Genomic DNA, 15,470 nt, shown 5'->3' on the forward strand with positions numbered 1-15,470 from the left:
AAAAGTAACCGAAAAAAATACCCGACAATATAATCGGATTATTTTACGGTTGGAGCTAATGGTGTTATACAATTTCTATTTATAAATTGGTTCCATTGAGGCTGAATTTTCACTGTCTCACTGGAATGGAACAAAAGCTGGAAAGCAGGGAGGAGAGGAATTTGTTTTTTTTGGGCGGGATTTTCCCAAATTTGCAGAGTGCCAGCTCAGGCAACAAAAGCAATGTGAAACTCGATGCATTTCCTAGACAGATCAAAAGGCAAAGGTAGTCTGAACTCACCAGCAAAGCTGGGATTCAGAGACTGAGTTGACATTTTTAAAGGATGTTTCGAGATCAAAGTGAAGTTAAAGACCCCCTCCTCCCAGACAACGGGACCCCGGCAGACAAGGGAAACACCACTAGCCCTCCAACACAAGAGGGCCAACCTCCCCCCCCCCCCCAAGCAGGCATCAGTGTGATTCAACCACCACCTACATTGGGGTACTGACCCATTCTAAGTCTCCTCCCCTCCCCCACCACCATGCAGGCACCAGAGTGATTCAACCACCCTTCTTGCCTCACCAGCGTTGGGGGCACACCCCCATTCTAAGTCTCCTCCCTTCCCCCACCACCATGCAGGTACAACCCCCACTCCCCCATAATGTGACCCCTGCCCCAATGGGATTCCATCGAGTCTCCACCCCCGAGCGCCACCAACCGGTGCCAGGACACTGCCTGGTCATGTCCCTCGCCACCCAGGGGCTCTACTCACCTCTGAGCCCCTCTACCCCACGTGGTTATCACAACTTGTTTCAGTTTTTGGAAACCAGTCGTGATTCTCGCCGGTGTGACTTCACCCCGGTAAGGGGGAAGAGGGTGGGGACATACAGCAACCACGGAGGCAACAGTATAAAGCTGCTTTTGAATCGTAAAATCCATGCAAATCCATGGTAATCAGGTTCATGCCCTTGCTGGCCGTGAACCCAATTACGTTGGCAACACAGAAAATCTCAAACTGAGATCTCTGATGCAAATCCCATTATGGCCATCTCGCAAGAGATAACGGCCATAATGGGATTTGCAAATGCGGCAAGAAAATCGTCCCAACCCCACCCACATCGTGTCGCTGGAGAATCTGGTTTATGCTGGGCAGGCTGCCACGGACGCTACCCGTCCCTGGGCTCCTTACACAAGTTGTTGTTCTTTATGAACAAGGCTGTAAAGTGATCAACAAGAGGAATTGTGGTTCAGTGTTGATAGTCTATTTGACTGGAAACACATCACAGGAAAGCACAATCTTATCCACACATGCACCTTTTTCAACAGGAGCCAGTAGATAGAAATCAGAAGCAGTAACTCCAACTGAACATCCTCCTCCCAAGCCCAGAGGCCCCCCCACCTGGAATCAGCTTATTTAGCTGCTACTGAGAATTGAAGCTGGAACCTTTTGGTGTGCGCGCCTCTGTACCAAACCTTGTGACTATTTTACCCACTTAATCTTTCTATAAATTAGATCCTAAATCCAATGCAGCATCATTTAAGAATTATCAGATGAGATTTGGTGCTTAAAAAGCACAATAAAAATGTGATTAGAAATGTATAATTTTCAATCACCTTTGGGACAAGTGGCATTAGAGATTAGAGAAGCTGGAATTGCTCTCCAAAGAGAAGAAAAGATCAAGGAGAGCTTAATTAATAGAGATGTTCAAAAATTTGATAGAATGCATAGGATTTCCATTGGCAGGAGGGTTGGTAACAAGAGACATGGGATTAAAGTAATTGTCAAAAGAACCAGGAGGGAACTGACGGTTATTTTTTTTTAAAACACAGCGAGCAGTTATCTGGAATGCTCCGCCTAATAGGGTGGTGGAAACAAATTCAATAGTAACCTTCAAAAGGGAATTGGATAAATACTTAGAAAGTAAAGATTTTCAAGGCTATGAAGAAAGAACAGAGGAGTGGAACTAATTGGACAGCTCTTTCCAACAGCCGGCATAGACTGAGTGGACTCCTTCTGTGCTGTATGATACCATGAAATAAACCATTTTTCTATCAGATTTAATTAGCCTGCACTTTTGGAAAATGAATACAATTGAATGTCATGCTTCATTTCACCCTCTGAAATGCCACAAGACATGCCGCAGGAAATCTTCTAGAATGATCTTCGTTCCCATCTAGCAATAAAGACAGTGACTCTTAATGAGACGGAATTCAAAATGTAATCGCCAGTATCTCGCTCATGTCGCCATTCTTCACACTGAGCAAAAGTAGACTATAAGGAGGCTACTGCTGTTATAATTATAAAGTTAAGCTTGTTGTGTTTTGATGATGTCTTTAAGTTTAAGATAAAATGAAGGGGATCATGTGGCCGGTTTTGAAGTCCACCCGACAGTCAGGCTGGGTAATTTGATTGTTAGAGATCAAAGGAAGGATTGAATTATTTCACATAGGCAGAAGGTGGAAGGAAATTATGATTGGAAACAGTGGCAAAAGCCTGTATTAACCTTGGATGCGAGTCCCAGAAGTGTTGGGAATGTCAGGTTGTAAGCAATTGTGCTTTAAACTGTCCCTTTATTTCCCAGGTAAAAAGCAAGTTAGGCTCTTAAGGATAGCCAAGTAATATTGCTACCTAGGTACAAGGCCCAGATGATTCACATTGGCATGCGGAAGGATGCAGGGGAAACCATTATAAATATCATAGAATTCTTACCGTGCAGGCCATTCGGCATATTGAGTCTGCACCGACCCTTCAAATGAGCACTCCACCATGTCCACATCCCTGCAACCACATAACTTAACCTACACGCCCATTGACATTAAGGGGCAATTTGCATGGCCAATCCACCTACCCTGTGCATCTTTCGCTGTGGGAGGAAAGCAAGAGCACCCGGAGGAAACCCACACAGACACAGGGAGAAAGTGCAAACTCCAGTCACCCGAGGTCGGAATTGAACCTGGGTCCCTGGAACTGTGAGGCAGCAGTGCCACCCTAAGCCTGTATTTTAGCTTTTGGTTGCCTGTGGTAGAAATGTCCTGATCTACAAGGGAAAGCTCCATGCTCAATCAATTTTTTTTTAATATCACAGGCTGTGCCAGCATTTATTGCCCATCCCTAATTGCCCTTGAGGGGCAGTTGAGTCAACCACATTGCTGTCACATGGAGTCACATATAGGCCAGACCAGGTAAGGACGGAAGATTGCCTTCCCTAAAGGACATTAGTGAATCAGATGGGTTTTTAACGACAGTCGACAGTGGTTTCATGGTCAGCAGCAGACTTTTAATTCCAGTTTTTTATTGAATTCAAATTTCACCATCTGCAGTGGCGGGATTTGAACCTGTGACCCCAGTCTCTGGATTGCTAGTCCAGTGACAATACCACTGCGCCATCGCCTCCCCTTAATGGCCAATGAGCAAGACGACAAGCTGAAACAGCAGCACAAATCTTGTTCCTCAAGACTCAAAACAATTAATTTACCGCCATTCCCTACACCCAAATGGAATGTCAAATGAGCACAATCCCCCTATTTTCTCTCAAAAAAATTCCTACTCAGATCTTTAAGGTACTGATGCCAGAGTCAGTGGTATTGTCACTGGACTAGCAATCCAGATGCTGACCATGAAACCACTGTCGACTGTCGTTACAGATAGATTGGAGAAGTTGGAATTGTTTTCCTTGGAGAAAGTTGATAGGAGATTTGATAGCGGTATTCAAAATCAAGAGGACAGAGTGCAAAAAGGTGACACCATTGAAAACTGCATCTGGGGCCAGGTTGAAACCCTACCGCAACATTCAGTACAATTGGTTAGCCATTTCACAAAACTACCTGGACACATGAACACAAAAGATGCCGGAAACCCGAAATAAAACATAAAATGTTAAAACGCTCAGGTCAGGCATTTATTGAGAGAAACAGAGTTAATGTTTCAGGTTAATATGATCTTTCATCAGAAATGAAATGAAATGAAATGAAAATCGCTTTTTGTCACAAGTAGCCTTCAAGTGAAGTTACTGTGAAAAGCCCCTAGTCGCCACATTCCGGCAGCTGTTCGGGGAGGCTGGTACGGGAATTGAAAAGTGCTGCTGGCCTGCCTTGGTCTGCTTTAAAAGCCAGCTATTTAGCCCTGTGCTAAACCAGCCCCCGACAGAAAATAGAAATGCCAGTTTGTAGACCAGTGATGGGGGACAGGGTTGTTTTGCTCTTGGTCTTGTTGCTTTCTTTATCCTATCATGTTACATTCAGATATTTTATTTATAGCCAGTCATGCCTCATTTGGACACAACCCTGTTTTTTTTTAATTAATTATGTCCATTACCAGTCTTTGGCTGTTGCATCATGAAATCTTTTATTTAATCTCTCTCAGCCTCCATCCTATCGCAGATCTATTTTGTTCTTTCTGCCCCCTACCCAAGTCTGCTGGGACCTGGAAAAGAGGGAGTAGCTTGAGGCCAATAAAGTCTCTATGTTCACTGCCCAGGAATGCAAGTGGAAGCTCATTCTTGGATTAAAAAGATCAGCTAAAAGTTAAAACATGGGGAGTTAAAGTATAGCTGGAAGAGTCGCCTTAGCTTGAGCTAGAGAGAAAATCTCAGGAAAAGAAAACTTACTTGTGGAAGTTGTAAGATTGCAAGTTATCAGGAAGAAAAAAGAAAAGAATGGAATAAACCCTCAGGAAAAGAAAATTACTTTGGATTCATTCTGGAAAAATTGAATGTCCACGTAAAGTACACCAGTGAAGTGTGTTTTTTCACTTGGGCTTAAAAACACCAGGGGGGTGGGGACATTCATTTGTAGTTTCAAGTAGAATTTGCCTACAGAGATAGTGTTTAGTCAATTTATAAGTCACACATTACCATAAATGTCTAAAAACATTACATCTTGACATATCATTCTTTCAGCTATTAACTGGAAGTTTAAATTCCTTTTTAAAAGTTGTCCGTTTCAACAGGAATTGCAACAACCTTGGGGACCCCATACCAAGATCATGCACTCTAATTTTTCACTGCACAGTGATTTATTTTTTGAGATTCAGAGAAAGAAACTAATCATAAGCATAGATCATTTAGAATATTGCAGGAAGTTGATCAGGTTAGGATTCTTGTTGTCCAGCAAAACTCTTTTGTTAGAAGCCATAGACTTTCCAAATTCTACAGCATTAGTGAAAAAGATCCACAATCTGACGAAGAAGTGTCTGGCTTCCAATCTGCGCACAACAGATCGATTAGAATCCTCTCCGGTGCAGCAGCACATACTAGTAAGAAACATAGAAGAGAATGTAAAACCTTTTACAAGTACGTTAAAAAAAAAAGAGCTTATTGCAAGACAGTAACAGGAAAAATCACAATTCAGAATATGAAAATAGCAAAGACAGGTAATATTTTATATCCCACTTCACAGTACAAGACACCAAGGACATCTTGCTTCAATTATATACGGCTATGCTGAAATCACACCTGGAGTAGTGTGCGCAGTTCTGGTCCCCTTAACTAAGGAAGCCCTACAGGGGGCGTAATGAAGGTTTGCCAGATTGACACATAGGATAATGGAGCAGTCCTTTGAGGAGAGGTTAAGTAGATGGGCCTACATTTTCTCGAGTTTAGAGGAATGGGAGTGCACCTCATTAAAATATATCATTTTTAGATGGATTAATGGAGTAAATGCTGGGAGGCTTCTCTCCGGTCTGCAACGTCCAGAACAGGAACAATAATCTCAGGATAACAGGCTGGCCGTTTGGGATTCAGGTAATGTCTTTCACTGTGTTTGAGAATCTTTTGAATTCTCCACTTGAGGATTGCAGTTGCTAGTTTTTTTAAACATAAATTTAGAGTACCCAATTCTTTTTTTTTTCCAAATTAAGGGTAATTTATCATGGCCAATCCACCTACCCTGCACATCTCTTGGGTTGTAGGGGTGAGACCCACGCAGACAGGGAGAGAATGTACAAACTCCACACGGACAGTGACCCGGGGCCTGGATCGAACCCGGGTCCGCGATGTCGTGAGGCAGCAGTGCTAACCATTGCACCATCGTGCCGCCCTGTGCAGTTGCTAGTTGAAGAACATATTCAAGACTCGGCTCAATAGACTTTTGGGCACCAAGGTGTATAGGAATAAGGTGGGAAGTAGAATTGATGTAAATCTCCATCCATGATCTTCTTCAATGTCAATCCAGAACAAGCACAAGGGGTGATATATCCGAATCCTATTTCTAACATATGCCCCATTTCTCTCACTGTTTCATAGTTGGTCTCAAAACAGAAAAATTATTGGGATTATGATTCCCAAGAAGAAATGTGCATAAAATGATTTTAAAAATAAGGAACACCTTTAAAAATAAATCTGTTGGGAAGGGTATTGCATGCCCTCTGAAGTTATAGGTAGTGTAATGATATTGTCAATGGACTAGTAGACACAGACCTAGGGTATTGCTTTGAGAATCAGTGTTCAAATCTCAACGTGGCAGATGGTGAAATCTGAATTCAATAAAAATCTGTAATTAAAATGTCTAGTGATGACCATGAAACCGCTGAAGATTGTTGAAAAAACCCCATCTGATTCACTAATGTCCTCCCTCTCGGGATAGAAATCTGCAGTCCTTACCTGGTTTGGCCTACATGAGCCTCCAGACCCACAGCAATGTGTCAATTGGTTCATTTTAAATACAACACTTTATTGTTCCTGATTCACAAGCATAAATTATGAGAATTCTAAACTTCAATGCACAAATGACCGTATGCCCTTGGAACAAGGGCAATAAATGATGGCCTAACCAATGATGACCACATCCCATGAACTAATAAAAAAAAACATTAATTTTGATCTTATGCAATATATACTTCCTGCCTGAACCAATCATGCCATGCCTTGTACAAAACATGAAAAAACATTGCAACTGTGATGTAGTCACCCTTTACCTTCATCCATTTGCAGGAAATAAATACACCATCAGAAAAGGTGGTTCCGGATTAATAAACAGAAATTACTCTGGATGACAAATACCTACTGCCTTCTACTTAGAGATAAACACAAGTAGAAGTTAAGAATGAAATTATAAAGATAATTATAAGGGGCAGCACGGTAGCACTGTGGATAGCACAATCGCTTCACAGCTCCAGGGTCCCAGGTTCGATTCCGGCTTGGGTCACTGTCTGTGCGGAGTCTGCACATCCTCCCTGTGTGTGCGTGGGTTTCCTCCGGGTGCTCCGGTTTCCTCCCACAGTCCAAAGATGTGCAGGTTAGGTGGATTGGCCATGATAAAGTGCCCTTAGTGTCCAAAATTGCCCTTAGTGTTGGGTGAGGTTACTGGGTTATGGGGATAGGGTGGAGTTGTTGACCTTGGGTAGGGTGCTCTTTCCAAGAGCCGGTGCAGACTCGATGGGCTGAATGGCCTCCTTCTGCACTGTAAATTCTATGATTCATTGTTCTCTATTCACAACACAGAAACAGGCCATGCGACTCAACGGATTCATAACAAGTGTTTATGTTTCACTTGCTGTCTTCCATTATTGTTCATCTAACCCTGTCATCATTGCCATCTATTACTTTCTCCTATGTATTTATCTAGCTTCCACTTCAATGCATCTATGCGAGTCACATCAGCCACTTTTAGCAATGGCATTCTAAGAACCCTTTGGTTAAAGACGTTTCTCCTGATTTAGGGACTGTCTTATATTATGGCCCCTAGTTCTGTTTATTCTCCCACAATCACAATTATGAACATCATCTCTATTTCTAACCTATTAAATCCTTTCATAGTCTAAAAGACCTCGGTTCGGTGACCCTTCGATATTCTCTTTTCTAAAGAGCCCAAGTCTGTTTTCCCTAAAAGTATAACCTTTCAATTCTGGTATAACTATAGTAAATTTTGACTACACTTTGTCCAGTATCCATAATCCTTTTATAAAATACAGACCAGATGTTGAGTTGTGAGGTCCAAACAGGGTTCTATACAAGTCCAACAATTTCTCTGTTTTTCAATTCTAGCCCTGTATAAATGGGCTCAATGATGTTTGTTCTTTTGAATCACCTCAATAGCCTGTGTCACTACTTTCTTATTTTTGTATTTGTATCATTTGGTTTCTCACCCATATAGGATGGAATTTTACTGCTCTGGCGCAGCAAGGACAGGACCGGAAAATGAAACGAGTCATTCAAAACTCCCATCAACTTCAGCAGGATTTTGTCCATAATTTCCATTATGTATCATTTTTCCTACTAAAATGTACCATTTCATACTTGCCCAAGGAGGTTCGTTTTCAAAATACACAGCCATTCTGCAAGTTTATATTGCATCTCCCAATTTGGTATGACATGCAAATTTGAAATTGAAAATCAGACTTAAAGTCTGACCTTTGCCAAACAGCAGACGAACTACATCATCCTGACTGTGTTTTCTGTTTTGTAGCCAGTTTGCTCTCCATTCTATTTTCCCAACTTCACATACTGAACCTTGGTCATTCATCTACAATGCAGTACCCTATTCAAAGCCATTTGGAATTGGAAATGTAAATATATTACATGAAATTATGTATAGGACATTACACTTATCTTGTTACCTTTGTTACTTCTTTAAATAATTCAACAAGGTTGGTCAGGCATAATCTTCCCTTTTGAAATCCAGGCTATTGTATTTTTAATTTCTTCAATTGCATCGGAGTAAGGATTCCACCGACATGCAACACAGTGGTCTTTATTTCTCTTCAACTGTAATATGTCCCTTTTTAAATATTTGGCTGTCTGCTAGACCTCTGTCAGTATTTATTAGATACAGTGCCCTATCAATTCTCTAACTTTTAAAATGTGCAAATGCAGTCTATCCAGACTAGGGTTTTCATCCTCTATAAATTACATTAATCAAATCTCTCTCCCCTTTTTAAACTTTAGAAACAATCAAAAGTATAAATGGTCATGTCTTAGTTTCCCTGGTAAATATGGAGACTAAATAATTATTTAATAAGTCAGACTGCAGTCATTATCTGAGTGTGTTTCCACCTTTGTGGTCCTTCCCATAATTATTTATTTCCTTGTCTGTAGAATGCTTTACTGTTTTTCATATCACTTGATAATTTTGTAGTTTCTCTTTGCCTTCCTAGTCACTTTTGACTTCTTTCCTAATATTTTATATTCCAATTTGTTACCTTTTCCTTTGTTGTCTATGTACTTAGTGTACATATTATTTTACGTTTTAATTTTGCCTTAATTATTTATCCATGGTGTTCCATTATTGCATAGTTTATTTTTGCTTTTTAGTGGAAATGTAGTATTTTCTTCTTTTCCAGTAATTTTTTCCAGTTTACCAGAGTTCCATTTTCATTTAAGTTTTTTTTATAAAAACAATTACTTCTGAATTGTTCTTACTTGCGTCCTTCTCAAACCTTATGTTATGATCACTACTGCAGAGAAATATCACAAAACTGCAAATAAAATTCAAGAGGTCATTCACAAATTGAGATACAAATCAGTTGACATCAAAATTTATTTCCCTTTGTAAGAGAGCTCTGGGATATAAAAGAAAAACAATGGATCATGTGCAAAGTAGAACCAAAAACAAGACCAACTTAGATTGTACATCAGGTTTGTATCACAGTACTTGCAATTAATCGCAGTACATAAAGGCATGTGGTCCCAAAACCCAATCCGCATCCATTATCTAGGATTATGGAGAAAATCCAATAGTACATAAAAATCTGTTTGCGCATGACCTAACCTGCATTCTAAAGCACTATGTAGATAAGCTCTATAAATTAACACCCATGTTTATGTAACAATTTGCTGAAAAATCTTTGCATACAAAATTTATTTTTGTAATGACATCTTATACAGGTCAAGGTTCATTCTGAAAATTACAGATGCAAGGTTCATATTTTTGATGTTTTAAAAAAAAGTTGTTCTGCTAGCATGGTCAAAAAAGCTCCCAGTGTATGTTAACTGATCAAACACACCACACTAATGCAAACAAAAGTCTCAGTATCAGAAAGGAGGACACGTTTTTGAAATACACAATTTACAAATCTGATGTTTAATCAGATTTAAGTGAGGTACCAATGGTAATTTTAACAGTATGGATTCCTTGGGTAAGTAAATGCCTGTAGAGTTCTAGAAGTTCCCTAACCTCCAAGGTTGCTTTCATAGCTCTAAATGGGTAGAAAATGCTCCCATTAGCTGACCTATGCAGCTAACATTCAAATAATTTAAAAATGTTCAAACATTTTCAACCATTACAAAAACAAGTCACCCAAATCACAGTTCATCGTGGCGGGTGCGGGCAACGATTAGAAGCTTGGACAGTTCTGATTTGAATGATCCGTCCTTGTGGGTCACTGCAATAAGAAAAGATGTTTAAGCACAAACTAATGACGCATTGCCCTGCAGGTTAGACTACATCACTACTGTAAAGTTGAGATCTCTATTCAAGAGAGCTGGGAGTCAGAAAGCAGAAAACAATAGGTCAGTTAGCCTAAAATCTTATTGGACAAATGCTGGAATCCATTATTAAGGAAATAATAGGACACTTAGAAAATCAAAGTACAATTAAGCAGAATTAATATGGGGAAGGATTTTTTGCGCCCCCATAGCGTGCATCACGGCAGCAGAGACATCCCGCCATTTTCCGGCAGCGGCATCACCAATTGGGTTTCCGGTTCTATGCACCCCTGCCACCAGGAAACCCGCGGTGGAGGGTCGGAGTTGCCAGGACCAAAGGATCCTGCCAGCAAGAACAGCCAGAAAACTCCGGCCATAGTTTTATGAAAGGGAAATTGCTTAGATAAATTATTAGAGTTCTTTGACGATGCAACAAGCAAGGTGGATAAAGGGGAACCAGTAGATATATTTTTGGATTCCCAAAAGGCATTCAATAAGGTGTCACAAAGAAGTTTACCACACAGGAAAGAGCTCATGGTGTTGGGAGTAATATATTAGCATGGATAGAGGACTGACTATCAGGAAAGACAGGGGACAATTGGGTAATTTTCAGGTTGGCAAACTGTAACTAGTGGAGTACCACTGTGATAAATGCTGGGGCTCCAACTATTTACTCTATTAATGACTTGGATGAAGGGACCAAATGCATTGCAGCCAAATTGTTGATTATACAAAGACAGGTAGGAAAATGAATGCTGAGGAGGACATACAGAATTTGCAAAAGGGATATACATAGGTTAACTAAGTGGACAAGAATTTGACAGATGAAGCCTAATTTGAAAAATGGCACTTCAGTGGCAAAAACCCACAGAATATATTTAAATGCAGAATTCTGTTATATAAAGGGATTTGGGTGTCATCATGCATGAATCACTCAATGTCAGCATGCAGATACAGTAAGTAATAAAAGTGGCAAATTGAATGTTAGCCTGTTATTGCATGCAGATACAGCAAGTAATAAAGGCGGCAAATTGAATGTCAGCCTGTTATCGCAAGAGAGATGGGAGTATAAAAGTAGCTATAATTGTAAAGAGAGTCAGTGAGACTACACCAAGAGTACTGTATACAATCTTGGTGTTCTTATTTAAGGAGGGATATTACTTGCTTTGGAAGCAGTTCAGAGATGGTTCACTAGGTTTAATCCTGGGATGAAAGGGTTGGCTTATGAGGAAATGGTGAGCAGGTTGGGCTTATACTAATTGGAGTTTAGAAGAACAAGAGGCGATCTTATTGAAGCATCGAAGATACTGAGCGGACTCGATAGGTCAGATGCTGAGAGAATGTTTCCCTTTATGGGTGAATCTGGAACTAAGTGACCGTTTAAAAATAAGGGTCTCTTATTTAAGATGGAGATGAGGAGAAATTTCTCCCCTCAAACGTTTGTCACCTCTGGAATTCTCTACCTCAGAGAGCAGCCAAGGCCGGTCATCGAATATACTGAGGCTAAGTCAGGCAATTGAGGTGGAAAGTGAAGTTTAGTTTTAGTGAAGTTTATAATTGCATTAAATGGCAGAGGAGACTCGAGGGTCTGAATCGCCTACACCTATTCTTGCTCCTACCTCTTATGCTCTTATAACAGCATTAAATGGAAGAGGAAACTTGAGGGGTTGAATCGCCTACGCCTACTCTTGCTCCTATTTCTTATGCTCTTATAACAGGAGTTAAACTTCAGCAATCACAATTTTAACTGAATATTAATTGCAAAACATTAAGTATTGAAATAATTTATGCAGAGAACATATTCAAGTTACTGAACCAAATGGTATAGTTGCACTGGGATTCTGCAACCCTACAGCTCTAGTTCTCCAGTATGGAGCTTAGTTTGTTAATTTTCAAATAAACAAATGGAATACATTGGAGTAAATTGGAAAACAGTCAGTTAGACCATAGAATTTAGTGCAGGAGGAGGCCATTTGGCCCATCGAGTCTGCATCGGCCCTTGGAAAGAGCAACTGATTTAAGTCCACACTTCCATTCTATCCCCGTAACCCAGTAACCCAACCTAACTTTTTTGGACACTAAGGGCAATTTAGCCTGGCAAATCCACCTAAACTGCACATTGCTGGATTGGATTGGATTTGTTTATTGTCACGTGTACCGAGGTACAGTGGACTGTGGGAGGAAACCGGAGCACGGGGAGGACGTACAGACTCTGCACAGTGACCCAAGCCGGGAATCGAACCTGGGACCCTGGAGCTGTGAAGCAACCGTGCTAACCACTGTGCTACCATACTGCCCTAGGAAAAGCTAATTGGCCAAAAATTAAAGTTATGCATCACATAGTTTTAAAAAATTTCATTAAGGGGCAATTTAGTGTGACCAATCCAGCTACCTTGCACATCTTTGGGTTGTGGTTGAGAGACCCACGCAGACATGGGGACAATGTGCAAACTCTACATGGATAGTGACCCAGGGCCAGGATCGAACCTGGGTCCACTGCACAGTGAGGCAGCAGTGCTAACCACTGCGCCACCGTGTTGCACGAGTGTATCACATAGTTCAGAGCAACATGCAAAGTGAACTCCACGCAATAATGCAGCAAGTTCCACTGTACGTGGAGATTGGGATATTATGAATCCATTTACTTTTGAAACTGCAAACTGAATTTGAACTGGACAGAATATTGAAATACGGAGATCGGCATATAGTATTCTGGATTATTGGGAGGGTTGCTGGAATTGAAATTTAACAGTTTTAAAATCAATATTAGACAGAAATGCTGCAATTTCTGTTAAATTAACTTCAGAAACTTGGGAGCTACTTCAGTTTCTTCACCCTTCATTTTCACCCTATTATTGTTTACATCCCTTGAATTAAATCAAAACCAGGAGTATGGAGGCAGGGCAAAGTATTCACAGTCCAGTAGAATGGACAGACATAAATAGTTCATCTTGTTCAATACTTTGTACTTACCAATATTCTCTTTAATTATATATTCATCTTCTTTCAGGGGAATGTCACCGCGGCCATCTGCTGCTGCTTGAGACTGGAAAGGAGAATGTAAAAAGTGGAACATTAGCAAATCAAATTATTTGTGCCACAGTCAATAATAACAGAAATAAAAAGAAATTCCTTCTATTAATCATCAGACGCATGGCTACAATTTTCAAGAAGAATCCCCGACATACAACTGACTTTAATTTGGAGGATTTGACAAAGAGTGTAATCAGCAGCAATATGACATCCATAACCTTTGTTTAAAAAAGGTTTCAACTTTAAAAGTTTGTTGGAAGTGTGCAGGAATCTACTGTCTGGAAAGAGAAAGAACAGTGCACCACTGTCGCATTGCCACAGGATGGTGTAATTTGAGATTTAAGATACAGGAACTGTGCATTTTAGGACCAGCATATTTCCCAAACAAGTCTTTCAACACTTTCTCCCTTCAAAAGGAGTCAGAAAGAAATCTATCGACTAAAAAAGGTCACCAAGTGTATTAGCTGCCAATTATCTATGCCATTTTAAAAGGGGCAGAAAAAAATCCACAATGAAAGAAGATAAAAGTTTTCAGTTCGGAGGTGATCACCTTTCAGCGTTTAGAAAGAACATAAAATACTCACTTTGAAGCATGAGTTTAGTTACCCTGGGGAGCCAGCAGTTCCAGTCTCCTCCCCTAACTACTCTGGCACTGTCAGTTACAAGGCAGCTCTGCCTGAACCTGCCATCAGCGGTCTGGAGGGAGACTAGTAAGGCAGCAAAACATATGCTAATTCAATACTGGTATTTTATCAACTAATTCCTGCATTATTTCCAAGATCGGGACGGGGTAGTACTTCCATTCTCCAGACCCTTCTTCCCTGCTGAGGCAGCAAGATGCCAGGGAGCTTGTAGCTTTCACAAACAGTGTGTATAACTCAACATCACTTCAACTTACATACCTACCATACAGAAAAGACTGTTTAAATTGTACAGTTTCACATCCACTAATATTTTCACATATAATTACCCGTCTGTATTTTTCTATGAAATAAAAGGTTTGAAAATAGAGTACTGGTGGCATTTACAAGTACTGTCATGAAAATAATCCTGAAATAACTTGTACGAGTTACTTTACAAATATAATTCATCATCTCCCGTACACAGCCTGCTTGGCAAATTATACAAAAATAAGGGCCTAGAGAATACTCTGTAGGAAAACAGAGCAAGCTTTATTAGCATGGAATCCAAAAACAGCATTCTACATTAGAATACAGATCAAAATTGGCTAGGATGGGCCACTTTGTTAAATATTTGTGTCAGATCAATTGTGGCATTGGATGCTCACTGGTGCATACAAACCATTTGTCACATCAGGAAAATACAGCAAAAAAATCAACAGAGAAAATCAGAAAGTTAAACAACTTAAGTGGCATTACACAAATTGCAAGAGCAATACTTAGGGATGGTTTAGCACACTGGGCTAAATCGCTGGCTTTTAAAGCAGACCAAGGCAGGCCAGCAGCACCGTTCAATTCCCGTACCAGCTCCCGAACAGGTGCTGGAATGTGGCGACTAGGGGCTTTTCACAGTAACTTCACTGAAGCCTACTTGTGACAATAAGCGATTTTCATTTAATTTAAAATGGTAGTGATGGAGGGTAACCAAAATTTTACTAAGAAAACATAGTACCATTGAGAGATCATTTCACGATGTACATCACTTAAGATAATTACCACTCAACTGGTCAAAAGAACAGTAGGAGGTAATGAAAGAAAGAGATTCTGGTGGAATGTGACCTCCCCCAAACCCACTCCCCTCCCAAGTTTATTGGACCTTATACATTAGACAAGTTCAGTGACAACCACTTAAAAAACATCAAATTTACATTTATCACTCTTTTCTAAATTTAGCGCAATTAACTTGGATCTGTTCCAGAAGCAACTTGGGAGATAATTTTATTATTCTGCAATTAGAAATGTTACTGACAAATGAGATTTCAACAGTCCATTTAAAGATTTAATGGCCTGCTGGTCATAGAAGTCTTCGCTCCATTCTTTCTAAATCAGCAAGGTAAATTAAACCTCATTAGAATACTGAATTTAGGCATCTCGAACAAATTCCCCTGTTATAAATCACACATATGCAGGTCATTC

At 40.3% G+C, this 15,470-nt stretch overlaps 2 protein-coding genes across 5 annotated transcripts in view; one reads left to right on the top strand and one right to left on the bottom strand.

Moving 5' to 3' along the window:
• LOC119953080 (protein Largen-like) overlaps positions 1 to 14,834 on the top strand; it is a 56,760-nt gene extending 41,926 nt beyond the window's left edge. For 2 of the 4 annotated variants that reach the window (XR_005457952.1, XM_038776905.1), the window contains one exon: positions 13,352 to 14,834. The gene's annotated coding sequence lies outside the window, so the exon portion shown is untranslated. Of the gene's footprint in view, positions 1 to 3,066; positions 3,094 to 8,071; positions 9,148 to 13,351 lie in introns of those variants that run through there. The other 2 variants (XM_038776907.1, XM_038776906.1) reach the window with 2 other exon arrangements.
• The window catches only part of mydgf (myeloid-derived growth factor), a 65,430-nt gene continuing 59,384 nt past the window's right edge, over positions 9,425 to 15,470 (bottom strand). Inside the window, exons 5-6 of the mRNA XM_038776908.1 lie at positions 13,315 to 13,387; positions 9,425 to 10,298 (exon numbers count right to left, since the gene is read on the bottom strand). Of these exons, the coding sequence (XP_038632836.1) occupies positions 10,219 to 10,298; positions 13,315 to 13,387 (153 nt within the window). The 3' untranslated portion in view covers positions 9,425 to 10,218. The remainder of the gene's footprint in view (positions 10,299 to 13,314; positions 13,388 to 15,470) is intronic.

Source organism: Scyliorhinus canicula, chromosome 18, assembly GCF_902713615.1.
Source record: "Scyliorhinus canicula chromosome 18, sScyCan1.1, whole genome shotgun sequence".
In the NCBI taxonomy this organism is placed as follows: domain Eukaryota; kingdom Metazoa; phylum Chordata; class Chondrichthyes; order Carcharhiniformes; family Scyliorhinidae; genus Scyliorhinus; species Scyliorhinus canicula.